General features: G+C 37.6%; 1 protein-coding gene and 2 long non-coding RNA genes across 4 annotated transcripts; 1 reads left to right on the top strand and 2 right to left on the bottom strand.

Moving 5' to 3' along the window:
- Positions 140–18278, top strand: WARS (tryptophanyl-tRNA synthetase). 2 transcript variants are annotated; one of them, XM_021401034.1, is made up of 12 exons: positions 140–264; positions 1373–1428; positions 4254–4469; positions 5530–5737; positions 10598–10706; positions 11601–11720; positions 12175–12357; positions 13609–13709; positions 14358–14470; positions 15505–15678; positions 16156–16296; positions 17776–18278. In XM_021401034.1, the coding sequence occupies exons 3-12, from the start codon at positions 4356–4358 to the stop codon at positions 17932–17934; spliced, it is 1422 nt and encodes a 473-aa protein (XP_021256709.1). In that variant the 5' UTR covers positions 140–264; positions 1373–1428; positions 4254–4355; the 3' UTR covers positions 17935–18278. The 2 variants fall into 2 exon arrangements, with proteins under 2 accessions (XP_021256709.1, XP_021256710.1); XM_021401035.1 differs by lacking the exon at positions 140–264 and adding an exon at positions 332–350.
- Positions 359–10585, bottom strand: LOC110400809. Its single transcript, XR_002440091.1, has 3 exons — positions 6374–10585; positions 3850–3914; positions 359–1173 (listed from the first exon to the last, which is right to left on the bottom strand). It is a non-coding gene; the product is annotated as an uncharacterized LOC110400809 (long non-coding RNA).
- LOC110400810 lies at positions 14606–15498 on the bottom strand. Its single transcript, XR_002440092.1, has 2 exons — positions 15189–15498; positions 14606–14735 (listed from the first exon to the last, which is right to left on the bottom strand). It is a non-coding gene; the product is annotated as an uncharacterized LOC110400810 (long non-coding RNA).

Raw genomic sequence — 19801 nt, 5'->3', positions numbered from 1 at the left:
CCCCCCTTCCGTTGCACCCCACCCTCCACCCCCCACCAGGACAGCGCGGTGGGCGGTCGGAGCTCGGACTGCGGTTGTCTGGGTGCTCCTGAGGGTCTCTCTCGATGTGGGCGCTCCGCGGGGACGCAGGGCGAATTCTTCTTGTACGGGAAGAACTGGAGGTGCGGAACGATGGTTCCGCGCAACGCGCGTTCCCCACCCGGAGCAGAGCGCAGCGCTCCGGGCGCGGTGATGCAATGGCTGTGACAGCGAAGCGCTGAGAGGGTGAGGAGAGGGGCGCGTGGAGCTGGGCGCGGAGAGACCCCCCGAAGAGATCACGGCCAAGGGGCAGCGGAGGGGCCGCCCAGCGGGTACCGGGCCGGGATTCGCCTCCTCTGGGCGAGCGGTGCGGCGGGCAGCGCTGCTGCGGGGTCTCCGCAGGGCGGCCCTTTCCTGGGAAGCGGCGGATGGGTCGGTTTTGGTGGCTGGGAGATGAGTGGGAGCTCAGATGGAGCGAGACGTTGACGAGCTAGGCTGTTGCACTGTCATCTCGGGGAATCATCTTGCGCACCTCCACCATATTTTCACGCATAAACTGATGATCGTTATGACTGGGATGGTAGTTCCATAAACACAGCCTGGTTGGAGTGCTTCCCGAGGCACATTTCACATGATGCCTGTGTCCATGCTGAGTGCTTTAATTTCACTTTTCATTTTTTGGTTTCTAAACTCACCTAATCAGTCCTTTCTTAAGTTCCCATGTATGAATTTTTTTCTTCAAATACGTTTGTGTAAAGTGTTTGATGCCTTGGGCCTGACAGCTTTCCTTATGTAATATGCATTTTGCTAAAATATTTCTCTTTAAAAAAGGTCACAATTGCATTTATGTATTTCAAAATCTGGTAAAGACCCATCTTCCATATCACTGAATTGCTGGCTTGAGTTCCACCAGCAAAGGACAATGCTGAGATAACTGGAGATAAGTTTTCAGTAGCATTCAATTTCTTTTCCATCTTCTAATCCAAATACCCTTATCTTTTATTGCATTAATTAATGGCTTCTTCTACTCCTTAGCAAAAATGCACCTTCACATGGGAATTTTTATTCCACTTATTCCCAGCTTATTAAGGAGTCTTTCTGTTTTATAACTCTTCAGTTTGTACGCTCAGTCTCAGCCATGATAGTTCAGCCTTTCTGAAAGGAGGCAATCCATCAGTAGGTACATTAAAGAGTTAAGGTAAAATAGTAAGCCACAAATTGCTCTACACCAAAGAATAAGTCTTGTTCATGTTTTTCTATTTTGTAAAATTTGAAAACGACAGATTTCCTACAGAAAGATTGTGTGTCAGCTTTCATTGTTTTCTAATATGAATTTATATTCTTTCTTTTCCAGTTAAACATCTCGTGCTCATGAAAAAGACGAAAACAGTAGTATTCAAAGAAAAGAAGGTAAGTAAATTGTAGGCCTATGTCAGTTAATTACTTAATATCCATTATACTACCTCTTTAAAATGACACTGTCAAACTGCACATGATCAAACTTGAAGGGATCTAAATTAAGAATCTAAGGATCACACATAATACATTATTAGTCACTTATTTTACTCCATTCTGTAACGTAAGTATGGTGTCAGCATTAATAGACTAAACTAGCAAGTAATGCCTACACTTCTCAGTCTTTTCAGAGCAGAAATCTGGGAATATTACAGCTGTCTGACAAACAAAGCCTTAATGAAAGATATGTTTAGTTAATGATAGATGTAGAGGACTTGATAAATTAAAAACAGAAGTTTTCTAGGCAGGTGAAGGCTTTTTTACAGTGGCAGTTTAAATATGCTATATAAATATATCCAAGGTTGTGATCAGACTGATTGTTTTGTGAAGGAATGCTTTCAAATTGTGCTCAGCAGCTGAATTAGCTGTTATATGCTTTTTTTCCCCATTTTTAATTCTGGGAAAAGCAAACAAATACATGTCACATTTTATTGTAAACAGCTTTTATAGTTTTTTCAGTTAAATATATACCTTGTAAACTCAGTCTGTTCTTGCTGCCTGCTTAGTGGTGGGTCATTAACATACTGAGACGCTCTTCTGAATTCTAGAGTTGTTTGATCTGAACATATATCTGCCTTTTGAAAACAAGACAACAAACAACGCTCTGCTCTTTTAAAGCTGATCAGAGGTGACAATCATCTCCACAAATGCACAAGACCTACAACTCTGTTTCTTATGAAATCATTAATGAGTAAGCAGATAAATATTTGAAAGGGCTTTTTCTTTGTTAGTAAGGAAGAGACTTTCTGGACCTGTTTCTGAACTTTCAAAGGATTATGGGTATTCAAAGAGAGTTTGTTGAAAGCCAGCAGGATTGTACATGGCACAGATTTCTTCCTTCATGGAAGAAAATATGGCCATGGCATGACAGTAAACGCCTTTAGTGAATCGTTTTCCCAGCATGCTTATTTTCAACTCAGTTAAATTCATTAATTTACTTCTTCAGCACTACAGTTGCTACTGTCCAATCTGACAATGATCCAGGTCAAATAGGAATCAGTTCATGACTAAAGATGACATCACTTTCCTCAAGGGAAAAAAACATGCAACAGCTTGGGTGATTGCATCAGCAACCACGTGCAACTGTGATGCAGCATTTTGCCACCCTGGCCAAGTTGCAATTATATTTTCCATAGAAAATTTACTTTTCCCTCAGTACACTTTTGTCATTAGGATCTGCACCACTATGTCACTTTATTAGCCTTAGGTTTTATCGAGATAACCTTGTAAGTGCAGCTGTTGTTTACATAGATGGTGTCTTCCTTACCCTCTTTTAACACTGATTTTCTTGAACGTAAATATGACAAAAATCAGAATCATACTGACTTTAAAACTCTTACCATATCCTGTTAACGTTTGTCTGCTTACAGTTGTAAATATTTCAACAGGATGATGCTTTGATTTTTACTAAAATAAATGGCTAAGCACTTATGTACTTCTAAAGACCTCATCATTCTTTGCAAAAAGCTGCTAAGCACGAACAATTTATTAAAATAAGAATTTCTTAAAATAAGGAGTTCTGCCTCTGTAGTTGAAATGGTTGTTTTTTTTTTCCCCCCTCCACTCATGGCAGGCTGATGATAGCATTGCCAAATTTCTTAGATGGAAGAAGTAGAAGTCTATTTTTTTTATATCACAGTACTGAAAGAAAATTTATCAAATAATATGGAATAAGTTAGAGGAAGAAATTACTGGGGGAGCATGGATTGCCATGCCACAGTTATTGGAGGCATATATAGCAAAGTGGAGTTAATTCAGCATAGTCCATATTGCAGGAGTTTCCACTGTTGTAAATTACTAAGAGGTAGACAATGTATTCATTAAAATGAATTTACAAGAGAGCCTACTTGTAACATATTTCAGATTATAACTGGAGAGACAAAGATCAAAACACTTCTCACGTAGAGTGAAAATAGCCTTCCCAATTTAAATGTATTTGGTAATAAAAACTTGCTTAACAGTTTAACAACATAATTTAACTTTCTGCACTTTCTGTGTTGGTATACTGTAAACCATGCAGCTGTAGTTTTCCAGAGTCTTGGTTGCTGTTAATAATTTTAACAAAATTAGAGCACTAAGAAACTTTTAAAGTATGTTATTGTTAATATATGCAATATTACATGTGTTAGCCTGGGAGAGAAGCCCAATTGCAGAAACAGGGACACTATGCTAGTAAGCTTCTGTGATCAAGGTGCATGTTGGACATAGGGAAGACTGCTGGATCGTTATTCTCAGACTTCAGCTATCTCCCAGTGTTGGTCAGCCTATGTACTGCTGCAAAACAAGTAGTTCATTCCACTTCAGATTATTGAATACCTGTGGACTGATTCTTCCATAGAGAGCAGCGTTTCTCACTGATCATCTGTGTGTTTCTGTAACCTCTGGAAGAGAGCAGTATAGAAGACCAGACCTTTCTCTTTTATATCTGTCTGTGAGTTGAAAGACTATATTGCATATATTAAGACAAAATTCCATATAATAGTCACAAAAAATCTCTTGAAAAATTCAACTTTCATGGGATAAAGTTTGACAAGGTACCAAATAGTACAAATACATTAACTAGTGATGAATCAGTTAACTTCTCTTTGAAGCTCACTATGTTGAAGTCTTTACATTTAATCAATCTGTTATCAATAGAATTAGATACGTGGTTAGCGTAGTAGTGTACCTAATCTTCAAGGTAAACATGGAAAAATAAAACACTGTTTTTTACCCTACAGCTCTGGTTTTGCTACTGCTGTTCGGAATATCCAAGCCAAAAAACTGGAATTCTTTGGATTTAATTGAATTGCAAATAAAGACATCATTTACAGTCCAGCAAAATGGCTGATAGCCCAAACTGTGATTTGAAATCCCTGAGTCCGCTTCAGCTGTTTGAGAAAGTAACTGAACAAGGAGAGAAAGTCAGAGCACTGAAAGCAGGAAAGGCACCAAAGGTATTTCCATTCCACGTGCTGAACCACTCATTTTTCAGGTCTTTAAGAGTACTGAAGAATATGATTGTTCTGAGATCTTATTTATACTGCATTAAGAAAAATTATTTGTTTAAAAATACATATGTCCCCTTTGTGGTCATACTGCAAACAAAACAGTTATTAATAAGAGCAAAGCAGTTATTCCTGAAGTAAGAGCAGAGCGCTGTAGACTTAGAAGTCTGATTCCACCAGTTGCTGTGCTGTGATCCAAGATACTTAATTTTCAAGTGAAGTTGATATCATCTTCCTTCTGCCCTGGTTTTAGGTTCTCTGTTTAAAAAAAATATATATCTTTCTCCATACATTATTGTACAGATTAGCAAATAAGTCCTCCTGTAGCCATCCCTGCTTGATCTTCCTGAAGTGATTTAGTATTTTGCCATTGATTTCCAGCTCCCTGTGCTGTCATCGCTATGTTTGCAGAGTCCAGTTTTAATATGTTCTTTCTTTGTGGATTACGTGTAAGAGTAAGCCTTGAAAACTGGGCATTGTATAAAACCTCAGCGTATTTATTGCTTGCATGCTTACATTAGCTTTGTATTGAAAAGGTCATAACAATGGAATTTATAAACACCTTAATCTTCTTGTTTGTCTTCAAGTCTGTAAATGAAACATAACTCATTCGTTAACAATAAGTCAAGCCACTAAAAGAACATTGTAAAGTAAATTAGGTAATATTTTATGTTATATCTGTGCATCTCTCTGTGTGCTTAAAATGTTAGTCTTGTTAAAACTCTAGAAAAACAGGCAAGCATTTCTTTTCCTCCTCATGCACGAGTGGGGCAGATGCTTTAAATACCTTGCCAGTGATGAGGAGCTAATTCTTCTGGTTAGGAAACTGTCGCTTGCTATTTGCTTTAATGTTACCTTTGGTAGTGATGCTGCAAAAAATAAAAGCTTAGAGCTCATGAATAATGCATTTCAAGTCAAAGCATGGGTAAAGATTTTGAAGGATTGAGACATTCAGACAATTGTCTATCTCAATTGTGTCAAATCAAACAGCTGTTTTTTCTTTATTCAGGATGAAATAGATGCAGCAGTGAGGATGCTGTTGTCATTAAAGCTGTCATATAAAACAGCAACAGGACAAGATTATCAGGCAGGCCTACCTCCAAAAGATCATGTATTAATAAACAATGGTACAACTAAAGAAGAGGATGAAGATCTTGTGGACCCCTGGAACGTGCAGACATCAAATGCTAAAGGCGTGGATTATGACAAACTCATAGGTACAACTCTTCGCTAATACTAAGAGTTTTCATGTGAAGTGATTGCAGTGACCACAAAAACAGCAAAGGATCACAAATCCTGATCAACATAATTGAGTAACATTTAATTTACGTCTAATATTAGCATTCACATCTAAAGAATTTACTGTAGGAGTTGTAAGCATTCAAGGCAGGGATTTCCCATGGAAGACTTAAACGTGTTTCAGTCAGAAATAAGTTTTATTCAGTTTGTTTTTAGCATAAGAACTGTTATTAGAAGCTATGTTAATGAAGATATTGTGAATGGGTATGTTTATCATCAGTGTTTGTGATGCAGAGCAGATAGAGCCTAGAGCATTCTGGCCAGGTTGTAGAATTTTTCTATATCTGACTTGACTTCTGTATTAGGGAGGGCAGGGATGATCCAAAGCTAATGTAGAAATCGCTAAAGGTATTATTACCATGGTACCTTCACAAGACACACTGTCAAATAGCCAAGTGCTGGCTGGAATGGAAAAGATGCAGCTTATACACAGAAAACGTAAATGGTAATTGTATTGTATTAGGCAGAGGATATAGCTGCCACTGACCAGTTTCAGATCACCTAAGAAAGGTACTAGTCACAATTCAGTATTAAAAAAAAAAGGAGTAGCTTACCTCTTTCCAAGGATAAGGGCTCCCTGGAAAACTGCCAAAGAAGACAATCTCCAAGTAGAGATACTTCCTCCTTTGCCTGCCAGCTCTTAAATGAGGTTGGGAGGGGACCCAGGGTCTACTCCTTCCATTCTCACAGGTGAATTGCTTGCACCTGTGCTCCCAAGGCTGGCCACACTCCTTCACCAGGTGCTTAATCACTGGTTCAGGCCATGACCTAATGGTTCCCATACAGTAATGGAAAATATTTTAGAGATGTTACAAAACTTGCAAAGCTCTGCAATTTAAGAAACGTGGTCTTAGTTTATTTGTTTTACAGTTTATTTTTAAAGCTTGAGTTCATAACATTGAATTAGGCAAGAAAACTTCTTCATTAATTTTAACTAATTTTGCCTTCTTTTAAATGAAATAGTTGTCAATCTTCAAACTATATTTAGTACCTCAGTGAAAATTCTGTAACAGTTGTACATTGCTGATGTAAGAAACAAGCTATTTATTAAGCAGACAAGAGGGCATACACCCTCATGTGTCAGCAATCATATATTTGCATTTGGGAGCTCAGCTGCAGCATTCTTTTAACTCAGTGTGATTTTATTGAAAGATCATATCAGATGTATGTGTATATTGGTTTAGTCTGCAGAAGGCCATAGAAGAAAGGAAAAGCTGGAAAGGAAGAAACGTGCAGAGAAAAATACACGTCAGGAGGGGAGAAGGAAGAAAGATAATTGTTAGAATCTAGAAATTGACCAGTTCGCTCATCTCATTACTTGTGTAGGAGATATGGAGAAGACTTTTTTTGTTTTCTTGGAGGAAGCTCTAAGTCTTGTATTCTTCTCTTCCCATTTTTCTGCTGTTGTTGGCACAATCTCAGAGTCTTTGAAAATGACTAGCATGACTTCACTGTCAATGAGTTATCTAAAATAATACTCTTTTTTTTTACCTGACAGCAGTGTCCTTTTTTGCAGTAACTGTTTGTGTATGTTTCTGTGTAGGTATGCATGTCCTTCTGACCTACTCTGTAATGGAGTTAGGCTAGTTCTTCACTATTCACATTGCTAACAGACTGGCAAATTTGGTAGATGAGTCATTTAACTTAGATTCTAAGTTATGCATTGAAAATTTTTCATAGAAGAAAGGTAGCCACTCAGGGAAATGAAACAGTTACTACTTGCTATCTATAAATTTATTCCTCATCCTTTTAAAAATAATAATTAGAATATTACCCTAGACCTTGGTATAACAGCTCTTAAAATAAAGGAAATATTTGTGTCATCTACGATCTATTTATATACTATTTATGTACTTTTGGTACTCTATAAAGTTGTCAGTATGTTTGTTTTTCTTCAAACATAGAAGAAATGAATAAGCTAAAAGCATGGTGTAATTGAAAGGAGCGTTATTCTCAAATGGTTTTCCTGGATGTGCACGTAAGGGTGCATGTTTATGCACCAGAACAGATGTTCTGGGAATAAAGATTCTGTTAGCCGAGTGTTAGAGGTAAGCATCCCTAGAAAATGTGTATAGTTTTCTGTGTGTTTTGAGCAGAGAGTGAGTGAGAAGGAGCTCTGTATATTAAGAAGCTGATATTTGAGTGAGCTCAATATTGTGCGTGATATAAAATGTTTAAGGGTCTCTGGAGATCGTCTAGACTTTGCATCTCTTTTCGTTAAACTTCATGGGATTCTTCTTGGCCCATTTCTTTGTCCTCCTGAGATCCTTCTGATTGGCCGTGGAGTTTTCTGGTTCATCAGCTGTTCCTCACAGTAGTGTATCATCCACAAACTTCCTTGGAGTGCAGTCTGTCTCCTCATCCACATCATCAATGAAGATGTTAAACATTATCGGCCCCAGTATTAAGCCCTTGGGCAAGAGGATTTACAAGTGGGCTCCACCTGGATTTCATACTGCTGTTCACAATTGTTTGAGCCTGACAGTTCTGACAGTTTACAGTTCACTTCACTGTCTGCTTGTCTAGTCCAGACTTCATCAACTGTGGGACTTCATCAAGTGGGTGGTGGTATAAATACTAAAGTTGAGATAAACAATATCCATTGTTCTCACCTCTTCTACTAGGCTAATCATATCATCATAGAAGGCTATTAAGTTGGAATTACATTCCCATTCAAAAATCCGTACTGACTTCTCCCAGTCACCTTCATGCCTTTAATAACATTTGAATGATTATTTGCTTCATCGCATGCCCAGAGATTGTGATGTGGCTGACTGGCCTCTAGTACTGCAGTTACTTCTTGTCCTTCTTCAAAGTGGGAGTGGCATTTGCTTTCTTCCATTCCACAGGCACCTCTCCGAGTTTCCTTAGCTGTTCAGAGATTATCAAGACTAGCCTGGTCAGAAAAGTTACTGTAATAACGAATAGTAGATTATTAGTTTTCTGCATGCATGTAGAACCTGGCAATGGCAAAGAGGAAGAAGTACACAATATGTTTTCGGCAAATGCAAATATACTTTTCAAAATGGCAGCACTCAGGATTTCTTATGTACAGCAAGAGTAAAGCTGTCTTTTCACAGAAGCTAGAATACTAAAGATCAAAAGCACGCTAGGAATTTGTTAAAAGCTTGTCAGGGAGCGGGGACTGTGTCCTTGTCAGAAACTGTTTAGGAATACAGATTCTCTCTGGACAGAGGATCTAAAAAGGTGTTAAATATCCTCATTAGAGGAAACAGGCAAAAATTAGACAGTTTCCTTAGCAAGGAAGATGAAGACAGACAAAGAAAAGGGAGTCATACAGACTCTGAATGTTTAATACAGTTACTTAGGCATTTCCAGAGAGCTTTTAATCACTTTCCCTGACACTACACAAATATTTCTAAAGTGGCTAGCCCCAGTTAGTGGCAGTATTCTCATGATTTCTGTATCACAGAACCACAGAAATGTGGAGGTTGGCAGGGACCTCTGGGTCTATCTCATCTAGTCCAGCCCCACTGCTCAAAAAGGGACACCCAGAGCTGGGTGCCCAGAATCACAACACCACATGGCTTTTGAAGATCTCTAAGAAAGGAGACTCCATAACATCTCTTTCTGTAAGGGTAGCCTCTTGTCTGTTCTGCTGAGTCAAAAATTTTCATGTTCATTTGGTCTCTAATTAGCATTCATCCAAGTTGTGATTATTTTGGCATTTTTAATGCATTTTATTTGCTAGGAATAAAATAATTCAGTAATTAAGAACTGCTTAGGACAAGCAGATGTGATAATGCTCAGAAAACATATGGATTGAAGTGGAGTAGTAGTGCTGTAGTAGGAAGTTGCAGTCTTTGAAAGCACATTTTAGTTAATTACTGTATCCCAACAGGAAGTTTTATTTTTTTAGTAGATGGATATAGGTATTAAGTACCTATAAAGTGTACTTTTATATCTATTTTGTTCCCTTGAATAGTTTGTCAATCACAATAATACTGCAAGATATTCTAATGCTCAATAGAGTAGAATAGTAGCAAAGGTTAGCTGCTTCTCTAGATTTCTCTGAGCAGGTCAAAATCATGAAGAATAAATGTGCTCCTTAGTGTCAAAGGATTAAGATTGGAGTATCGGAGCTTTACTGAAGAAATGAGATATTTCCCCAGTTTCATCTGCAAATGGGAAAAATTGCTGCTACTTCAGTTTGATAAAACCTTTCTTAAATGAAATGACTTCATCTGAAAATGTTTTATTTTCATCAGCTGATTTCCTAAACCACCTAGTAACAAGTCTTACTTGATTGCAATGAAGAGAATTATGCATTACCTTTTCGAGCCTCTTGAGGGGAGCAGTGTCCATAATCACATTGATACAAATGAGGAATAAAGTATGGAGAAGAGCATTTGGGGTTGAAAAGTGGAAAATGTGATTTGAGGGCTGAAAATTTAAACATCAAGAAAGGAACATTCAGAGCCTTGCAGCCATTTTTATCCTCTGATATTCAGAGGCCAGTTTATTGATATAATTATGTTTCTCTGAATAACAATACTTCTGCTGCAAGAAAACTACTGTTATAATCAATCATGAATGGATTAAAACGGGGATGTAGTAGTTAGACTTGGCCTACTAGCAGAGTTAATGTCAGGGATTACTGTTGGGACTCCAGGGAAAAATCAGGAAAATGCAGCCATTTTACATTTTATCTGAGATGTTCAGAAGATATTCTTTTTAATTTAGGCTGCATAGATTAATGGAAGATCTGTTTTAGCTATGCTAATTTTGTATTTCTTTTTTTAATGTTTTTATTTTAGTTCGGTTTGGCAGCACTAAAATTGATACAGATCTGATCAATCGAATAGAAAGAGCTACTGGGCAAAAACCTCACCGATTTCTACGTAGAGGAATCTTTTTTTCTCACAGGTGAGATTTTCTCATTAAAATTCAAAAATGTCAAATTATTAAGACTTTCTCTAAGCATTACTGGGAGAAACCTGTGACCAGCAAAAGACCATGTTCATTTACACCAAGGTAAACCAACTGTAATTTGATTAGCAACTACTCCGGGTTTACCGTGTCAACACTTGAAACACACAGTTCTTTCTGGGCACTTGCATCAATTTTTGATGTCTTCACAAATCCCAAATAGAAGGAGAAATGTGGAGGGAATCTTTGTTTTGCACAAGTTCCATTTTGACCCAGGATGTTAATGGCCAGATGGAGAAATTGGCCTAGCAAAGACACCCAGGGCTCATACGGTGCAAAACTCTGCTTATTTGAACAAGGGTCCACGTGGCCTGTGGATCTATACATCTATGCTATTACATAAAAAAAGGCCCAGGGAGTAATCTTAAACACCAGCCTGCAAGTCATCTATGGTTTATTTGTTAACACGCATGGACTTTTGGCCTACAGCAGCTAGCACTTTTCAAATATGTGTCTGAGCATGGTTCAGAGCATAACCCCCAACACGGACTGTTCCAGCCAGGCTATTTCAGCATAGTACTTAGTTTAGGAAATTATTACCAGCTCTGACTTATGAAGCTTTAGAAATTATTATCAAATGAAGGAAATTATTCTTTGATTTTTTTTTCATATTTTGGCTGGAGCCTGAAGGAGGCAATCCTTTTCTTGATTCAGAATACAAACAAAGAAAATCTTTTTATTTCTGAGACACTTAAACTATATTTTATTTATAAATATATTTGGTTTTGAAAACACTTGAATTTTGAATAGAATTGAGCTGAAGATATTTCTTCATAAATTCTTTGAATCATGTTTTTTCTATTTGTGTTTTGTTGTGGGTTTTTTTTTCAGAGATATGGACCAAATCCTTCATGCTTATGAAAATAAGAAGCCCTTTTACCTTTATACTGGCAGAGGACCATCCTCACAGGCAATGCACGTTGGTCATCTTATCCCATTTTTATTCACAAAGTAAGCTATTCCTACCATTTGTATTATTCAAAACTGTTTTTTTCCTAAGGAAATGTTGTCTGTTGTTCATGGAACTACCAAAATGATACATTACAATGAGTTCTGTTTGTCTGAGGTAAATATTGATGAACTTAAGCAATACAATCACTAAAATAACGTAAACCCTGTATCACCATGAAGCCTTCTTCCTTGCACCTGTACCTCCATAGCAGTTCCTGAAACTTTTGCTTCTCTTAAGCCAGGTTTGTGATGAAACTCAACATGGTTGTGTTAGGTGGTGCCTGCAGAAGCAGCCAGACACGAAGATAAACTTAAACATAAACTTAAGTAACTGCATATAGTGCAGTCCTTTGTATATCCTTCTGTTTTGAATGTATAAAAATACTTCTAGCTGTCTAGCAAAAATGTCTTTATTTCTGCTTATTCTGAAATAAAATCTTCCTGCTTTTATTAGGTGGCTGCAAGAAGCATTTGATGTTCCTTTAATTATACAGCTAACTGATGATGAGAAGTACCTTTGGAAGGATATGACAACTGAGAAAGCATACGAATATGCTAAAGAAAATGCAAGAGATATTATTGCATGTGGTTTTGATGTCAATAAAACCTTTATCTTTTCCAATTTAGACTACTTGGGGTAAGTTGAAATTTATTTAGACCACTGAAATCAAAAATGTATTTGTAGTTTCTCTCCAACTTGAGTAGCCAGCAGTGTTTTAGTAAGCATGTCTAGATTTGAGAGCTTCAATAAAAGTTTTACAATACTTAAAATAGAAATGTTGATTTTTACGCTATTCAACATCTTATATACATACTCTTGTCATTCTTCTGTATAATATATGAACAAATTCTTGTGTACACAATGCTTAAATTACAAGAAATATATTAAAGCTGCTAAAAATACTAAAACCGCCACGAAACCTCCAGGCTGATTTAGGACGGCGTTGAAGTCTTTGAGATGTATTTCTACTTAAACCACATTAAATAAAAGCATTTCACAAATGTTACAATCAATTAGTTTAATACTTTATGAAAAAATAGCATTTCAACTGAGTAAAGGTTGAGGAAGATTTAAGAGAAAGAAGCTTCTAGTGGAGCTGCCTTCTCAAAAGGAAAAAATGTTATAGCAGAGTTCAGAACTGAAGTTCTGGGCTTTGTTCTTCCATTAGAGGTGATAAGCTTCTGAAAATACCCGGATGAGAGGATATTCATTTTAGAGAATAACTGTAGCCCCTAGAATGTGGGCCCTGTAAGACAGTTTTTCCTACTCCTCTGACTTTCCCACCTTAAAACTAGGTTAACACAGATATACCTCATGAATGAATAAGGGCAAGTTAGACCTGCCAATTCTGTTGCTTTGGTTTTAAGCAGAAATAAAAGGGAGAAGATGCTAAGCTATATTTCATTTGGAAAAGCTTCTGCTGTATTTTGTGATAGAGGAAGTCCAGAGAGGGAATTTAGCTTTGAGCTAGTATTGCTTTGGTGAACCACAAGGATACCAGCCAACACAGGAGATGTGATCCATTCAGGTTGTCAGTTCACAGAAAGGCATAAAGATCATTAAACTTCAGACTCCATGAGGCACAATTTCCAAATCAAAATATTTCTGGTTTTAGATAATTAAATTTGATTTTTAAAAATGTTGTTTTCAGTAAATATTCTGGGAAAAAAAAACAGTAAAATTTTCCAGGCAAGAAAAAATTGTTTTTAGTGTCCTCTAATAATCCTCTAATTATCATCTCAATGAGCCACAAAAAGACCAAACTTGTGGTTTCAGAGATTTAATCCTGCAAGCTTTGTGACATTCTCAGCTTTTGGAATGAAAACTCCTGTCTGCACTTTCCTGCTCTTGGCTTCTCATGTTATTTTTCCACTTCCTTTCTCACAGGTCAAGCACAGGATTCTACAAGAACATCCTCAAAGTTCAGAAGCATGTAACATTTAATCAAGTGAAAGGAATCTTTGGCTTTACTGACAGTGATTGCATTGGTGAGAAACAATACGGTTTACTTGAAATGATCCTTGCTTTCACTTTCTGTGGTGCTATTTAAGTAACTATTCAGAGACGGGTATCTACCACTCAGGAAACAGATGGGAACAGCACAATCCAGGTTTCTAGACTGATTCTAAAAGGATGTTATTGTAGTTTCTTCAGCATAGAAAACAGTTAGCAATGACATTTCTAGTTGTAGCATTACTAACAACAAAGTACAAAGCACAAAAGTTGAAACGACCAGGATAGTGAACCATTCCTGGCTTTTGTAACTATTTAGCTATAGTCAATTGTATACTTTCTAGAAACTTCTACTGCAAAACTACATAGAAGCTTTTCTCTTCAGAAAAACTTTTATTAATACACATACATATATAAGGAAAGATAAGGAGTGCTCAAAAGCCTTATTATTGTAATGCTAGGTAGTTCTGTCTTCCATTTACTTCACTGCCATTGCGGGTTTCAGTCTTGTTGGAGAAGAGAAGACAGAGAGGATCTGATCACTGTTTATAAATATGTAAGGTGTGGGACTCAAATGGATGTGACTAGGGTCTTTGCAGTTGTGTACAGCAACAGGACAAGGGGCAACAGTAAAAAAAGTCTTCGCAAACTTCTCTATCATTTCCAAACTTCTTGTTTTCTAGGAAAGATCAGCTTTCCTGCAATTCAAGCTGCTCCATCCTTCAGTTCATCATTTCCACAGATCTTCAATGGCAAGGAAAACATTCAGTGTCTTATCCCATGTGCTATTGATCAAGTAAGAAAATCGTATTTCTTAATTTGGTTCTCCTGGATTTGTTTGTGTAATGTACTGTTCAAGCTTCATGGTGGCATATCAAAGTGTGTGTGAAACATTCCTGCAAGCACACTTATCATGCAGAAGCTGGAAGAGACAAAAGGGCGTTCTGCTGTGTACTGACAAAGATGAGGGCTTAGCTTCAAAATCGTGTATTCACGTGTTACTCGTTCTTTCCAGTCTTGAATCTGTCTTGATCTCAACCCATTTCAAAGTGAGCTGGTATCTATGAAAGCAAAGACAGTAAAATCTTTAATTATGCAGAAGTGTACTGACACGGGGGCTAGAAAGAAACTTCTAGCCGTCTCCATGGTAACTAGGGCAAGAGATAGTGAGCCATAACTTGCATTGCAGGAGATTTTTGTTGTCCCCTGGGGAAATATCTTCTAACACCAGGGATAAGGGAGCATTGAAATAGTTTGTGAGAAAGGCTGCAGAACCTCAGCTACAAGTGATTGTGAAGAGCAGCTGAGGAACATCAGTTACAAATGACAGTAGTAGCATCATTGGTGTAAATAAGTATTGTTTCTAGGAATCAGATTCTGCATTGTCTGAATCTTTAGCTGTTTTAGTCACAGGAACAGCCAGTGGAAGATTATTTAATTCATCAACCACAGTATTATATAGTAATATCTTTGCATTTGGTTAAAGCCACAGAACAACAACAGCACAGCACTACCAGCTTGATCACTGATTTAGTTCAGCCTTTGTGCTCATTGTTGAAACACTCTGGAATCTTGCCATCTTAGTGGTATCCATCTCCAAATCCTTGTAAATGTGCCTGTTAACCAAGAGAATCAGAGCGTACAGTGGAACTAGAGAAATGAAAAAATAGGATTTTGCTTGTTTGTTCTTCAAGACGGACTGTATCAGTTATGGAACTTTGAGGTTTTTTTCTTGAGACCACCTGTTAAGGCATGAACCAGCCATCGCTAATCAGCCTTTAAACCATGTTTTTTAACTTTATTCTGAGCTTTTATTGGTGATTGTTCTAGGATCCTTATTTTAGAATGACCCGAGATGTAGCACCTAGGATTGGATATCCTAAACCAGCCTTATTGCACTCAGTCTTCTTCCCAGCCCTGCAAGGTGCACAGACAAAAATGAGTGCTAGTGATGTCAACTCCTCTGTCTTCCTCAATGATACACCCAAACAAATCAAGACAAAGGTAAGGATCTTCAAACTGTAAGCACACAAAGCTTTACAACAAATGAAAGTGGTGCTCCTCATGTATACAATAGCAACATTTTAATGTTTTCTTTGTATGTATCTGCATCTTTTTTCTACACATCTAATTGCAAAGCATCTTCCAGAATTGATAATTATGCAAATTTAGCTAGACTATCAAATGTAATCTTTTACCTTGCCAACTAAACTAACAGTACAGAAATTAGTTAGAATGTTTCATATTTCGGCTAGCTATGTAAGCTGTGGAGTACATATATACTCTACAGTCTTTAGAAGGTGACAACTCACGACTGCCTTTTGCTTTCTTCCTTCAGTCTCTTTGCTCTGCCTTAACGTTTCCCAAATCATCCTTCAGGCTCTCCTTTAACAGAGAAGTTGGAGGACTGTGATATACCTCTCTTTATAATATAGCAATCCACAATTTAACAGAAATTACAAGATCATTATGTTGTTTCAGATTAACAAGCATGCCTTCTCAGGAGGCAGAGACACTATTGAAGAGCACAGGAAGTATGGAGGTAACTGTGATGTTGATGTGTCTTTTATGTACCTGACTTTCTTCCTCGAAGATGATGACAAGCTTGAACAACTGAAACAGGTAAGTAGCCAAGTTGAAGATAGTAACATTCATTCCTTTCCTTGAGGAAGGAACTTGAACTAAGTTCTCAGGCTATCCTGTTGTTTTTTTGGTTTTGTTTTTTTTTAATAAACATTTTTAATTTCTAAGTATTTTCATAAGGATCTCCAATACTATAGAGCAGTAAGTCCCCATCTTTTTAAGTGATGCCACCTTAGGATCAGTGTTGTTTTTAACTGTATAATGAATTCCACCTGTTCTTTATGTGCAAAGTACCTAAATACTCTACAGCTTCAAAAGCTTGCTCATTGTTTTTTTTTTTTCATCGCAAAGAAGGTAAAACCTGTTTTGTATGAGTTACGTTTATATAAATGTCTGGCAGACTTCTGTCCATTGAGGGCTATAACAAGACCTCCAATTTTAGTAGCATCATCAGTACCAGGCAATGTGTGTTCTTTGGAAGGCAGTATATTTAGTTAATAGTACCCGGGTCATATTGGTTTATCAGCTTTCTCCTTCTGGAGCAGCTGCAAGAAAGGCAATAGCTACAGATTCTTTTCTAACCTTTTACTCCTTCCCGCACAAGGACAGGGTTGGATAGTTACTAGTAATCCTTTTGCAAACTGTTGCAAATTCCTTCCTTATGGAAACCTGGAGTACATATGACATACTTAGCAGTTTTCCATTATGCTCCAACGGTTGAAATATTGTATGTACAGTCCTTGCTACCAAGAGCACAAAGACTAGACCACAGCCAGCAGCTTAGCATAGAAACATTGAGATTGGAGAAGACCTCTAAGGTCATCAAGTGCAACTGTCCACCCCTCACCATTATTGAATCAGATTAGAAAATACGTTAAGGTATCTTACTTGAATTGCTATTACAAATGGCTTGATGAGGAGTGGGAGTAAGATTATCGTGTTTATTGCCATTTCAAATCGTAGTTGAACTGCTGCAGCCATGTTCTCTGACCAGTGCTAATCTCAGCTGTTTAGACTCTAAATATTTTCAGGAGCAGAGCAATTGCACAGATTACCAACTCTCTGTATGACAGCTAGTGTAAACAGAGATTGAGTGTCTTTGCTGTAAAAGGCTTACTCCAAATACATCTATCTAATACTTTACCCAAACTGAGAGAACAGTATGGGAATCTGAGCTTCTTTTTGCAAAAAGCAGCTTAGGGTGACTGTTTATTTGAAATCAGATGTTAAGGAGAAAAATATCTGATTTCCTGCAAATAATTACGTAATTTCCTAATTCAGTTTTTATTATATATAGCTAGTCATACATGAAACTACCCAGGTGCCTCAGTCTTTAAAAGTCAATTAGAAATTTTTACAAGGTACGTTTTCACTGATACCACCTGATCTTCTATGGCATGTGCTCATTTCTAAGACATAGAAATCTTCATTTGCCATGGCCAGGCTTTTTAAGAAATACTTATCACTACATCTTTTTCTGTTTAGCACCATATTTAGCAAGTAACACTTTCTTGACAGGCGTACACAAGTGGGGAATTGCTCACAGGGGAGCTGAAGAAGGTGCTCATAGAAACATTGCAGCCCTTGATAGCAGCTCATCAAGAGAGACGGAAGCAGATCACAGACGAAGTAGTGAAGCAATTCATGACTCCACGGAAGCTAGCTTTTGAATTTTGAAGAAATGCTTATGTAACTCATCACTCAATTAATCAAAATTGATTAGTTGTTGTCTTCTGCTGTATATTGTCACTCCCTAGTTATGAACAGCCTGCACTCAGTGCTTTATAAATACTGCTCTTAATGAGTTACTTACAAAGAGCATCAGAGTACTGGAAAAGTTCAAAATAGAGTTTAAAATAGGACTTGTATCTATTTAAAATCAAAGTGTGTTAATCAAGGCATCAAATCTGTACAAGACACAATTACCTAATCTAACAGAGAAGCATGTCTGTCAGCCCAAGACTGTATTTTATTGTATTTCACGTTGAAAATATAAATAAAATAGCAATTTTGATTATGAAGTCTAACTTGTAAATTGTTTTAGAAACGTTGGTAAACAATCATATCACAACCTAATAATTGGTAGGCTCTATTGTGTTTCACATCATCTGCTTTACTAGCTTATGTGTCCTCTGGGGCTACTGGGAACATGTTGCACGCACAAAGTGAGCGTTACATAGCAGATCACAAGGTGTCTTGGGTCTGGGATCAGCACAGAAGGAATGGAGATCTGTGAATTGTACATGAGAAAAAGAAAAACAGCCTGATTCTCTTATAGTCTTCTTTTTTGACCTGTCAAACAGTTGCAGAAATTTCACTCTAATTCTGTTTTTGCATCTGTTCAACTGGTCTGGATGCCTCTGAAGGGAGGAGGCTATCGGGAAGTTAAAGTTCCTTGATATTCTCAGGTGGAAGATATTAGAGAAATGCAAATTTTAGTTTCTGGTTATGAAAAATACTGAATGTTGGATCATACTGTGAATATGAAGTTCTTGCTGGACACAGGGATACTTGTAGTGTTGTCTGTCCTGTGTTACTGCACTAGGTAGTTTAAATTAGGGGTACTTATATTTTAAGACATATTTTCTCACTGGAATACACTTTGTTAAAAAAAACTTCATGTAATATTTCATTTTTCCTTACTTAAAAAGAACTTTAATGTCTTTGCTGTGATTTATGGGAAAAAAAAATCATGTGATTCACTAATTTGATTTAGTATGTCTAAGTCTGAATGCACAATTAGATCTGTCTTCTATTCATACAGAAAAGGCAGTTGCTAGCCCAGACACGGCCTTATCTAACTCAAATAAAAATACATTTGATTACACTGGTGGGTATCGATATATGGTATTTGCAAATCATTTAAGACATCAGGAAGGCAATGAAATTGGGTGTGAAATATTTAAACTTTAACAGGTTTTGTTGTGTGGGTCAAAAAGAAAAAAAAAACACCACCCACCTGCTGGCTGTAAACCTTTGAAGTCAGCTGACAGCACTTGAGTTGAGGGAGTTCTTACTGGCTTCAAGAGACTTTGCATCACCTGGTAGTGCATTTGAACTACTTGCCCTGCCCTTGCCACCTGTAGTAGTTCTGTAACACCACATACACATCCTTTCCAGCAATGACCTGCATTCTGAGATGTAAATGTGTGTGTGCCAAGCTGTGTATGAAGTAACCCTGTTAGTGTTATTGTTATATTCGTGCAAGGGACTGAACAAAGAGCAAAGCAAGCTTAGTTATAGAATCATCATAGAACGGCTTATGTTGGAAGGGACCTTAAAGATCATCCAGTGCCAACCCCCTGCCATGGGCTGGTTCCCAGTCACCAGCTCAGGCTGTCCCATGCCCCATCCAACACAGCATTGAATGCCTCCAGAGACAGGGCACCCACAACTTCTCTGGGCAGGCTGTGCCACTGCCACACTCCCTCTGAATGAAGAATTTCCATCTAATATCTAACCTAAATCTCTCTGTTCCCCCTTGTCCTATCACTATCTGCCCATGTAAAGAGTCAGTTTTCCTCCTGCTTGTAGGCTCCCATAT

This window comes from Numida meleagris, chromosome 6 (assembly GCF_002078875.1).
Source record: "Numida meleagris isolate 19003 breed g44 Domestic line chromosome 6, NumMel1.0, whole genome shotgun sequence".
In the NCBI taxonomy this organism is placed as follows: Eukaryota; Metazoa; Chordata; class Aves; order Galliformes; family Numididae; genus Numida; species Numida meleagris.
This window is presented reverse-complemented; position numbering and strand designations above follow the sequence as displayed.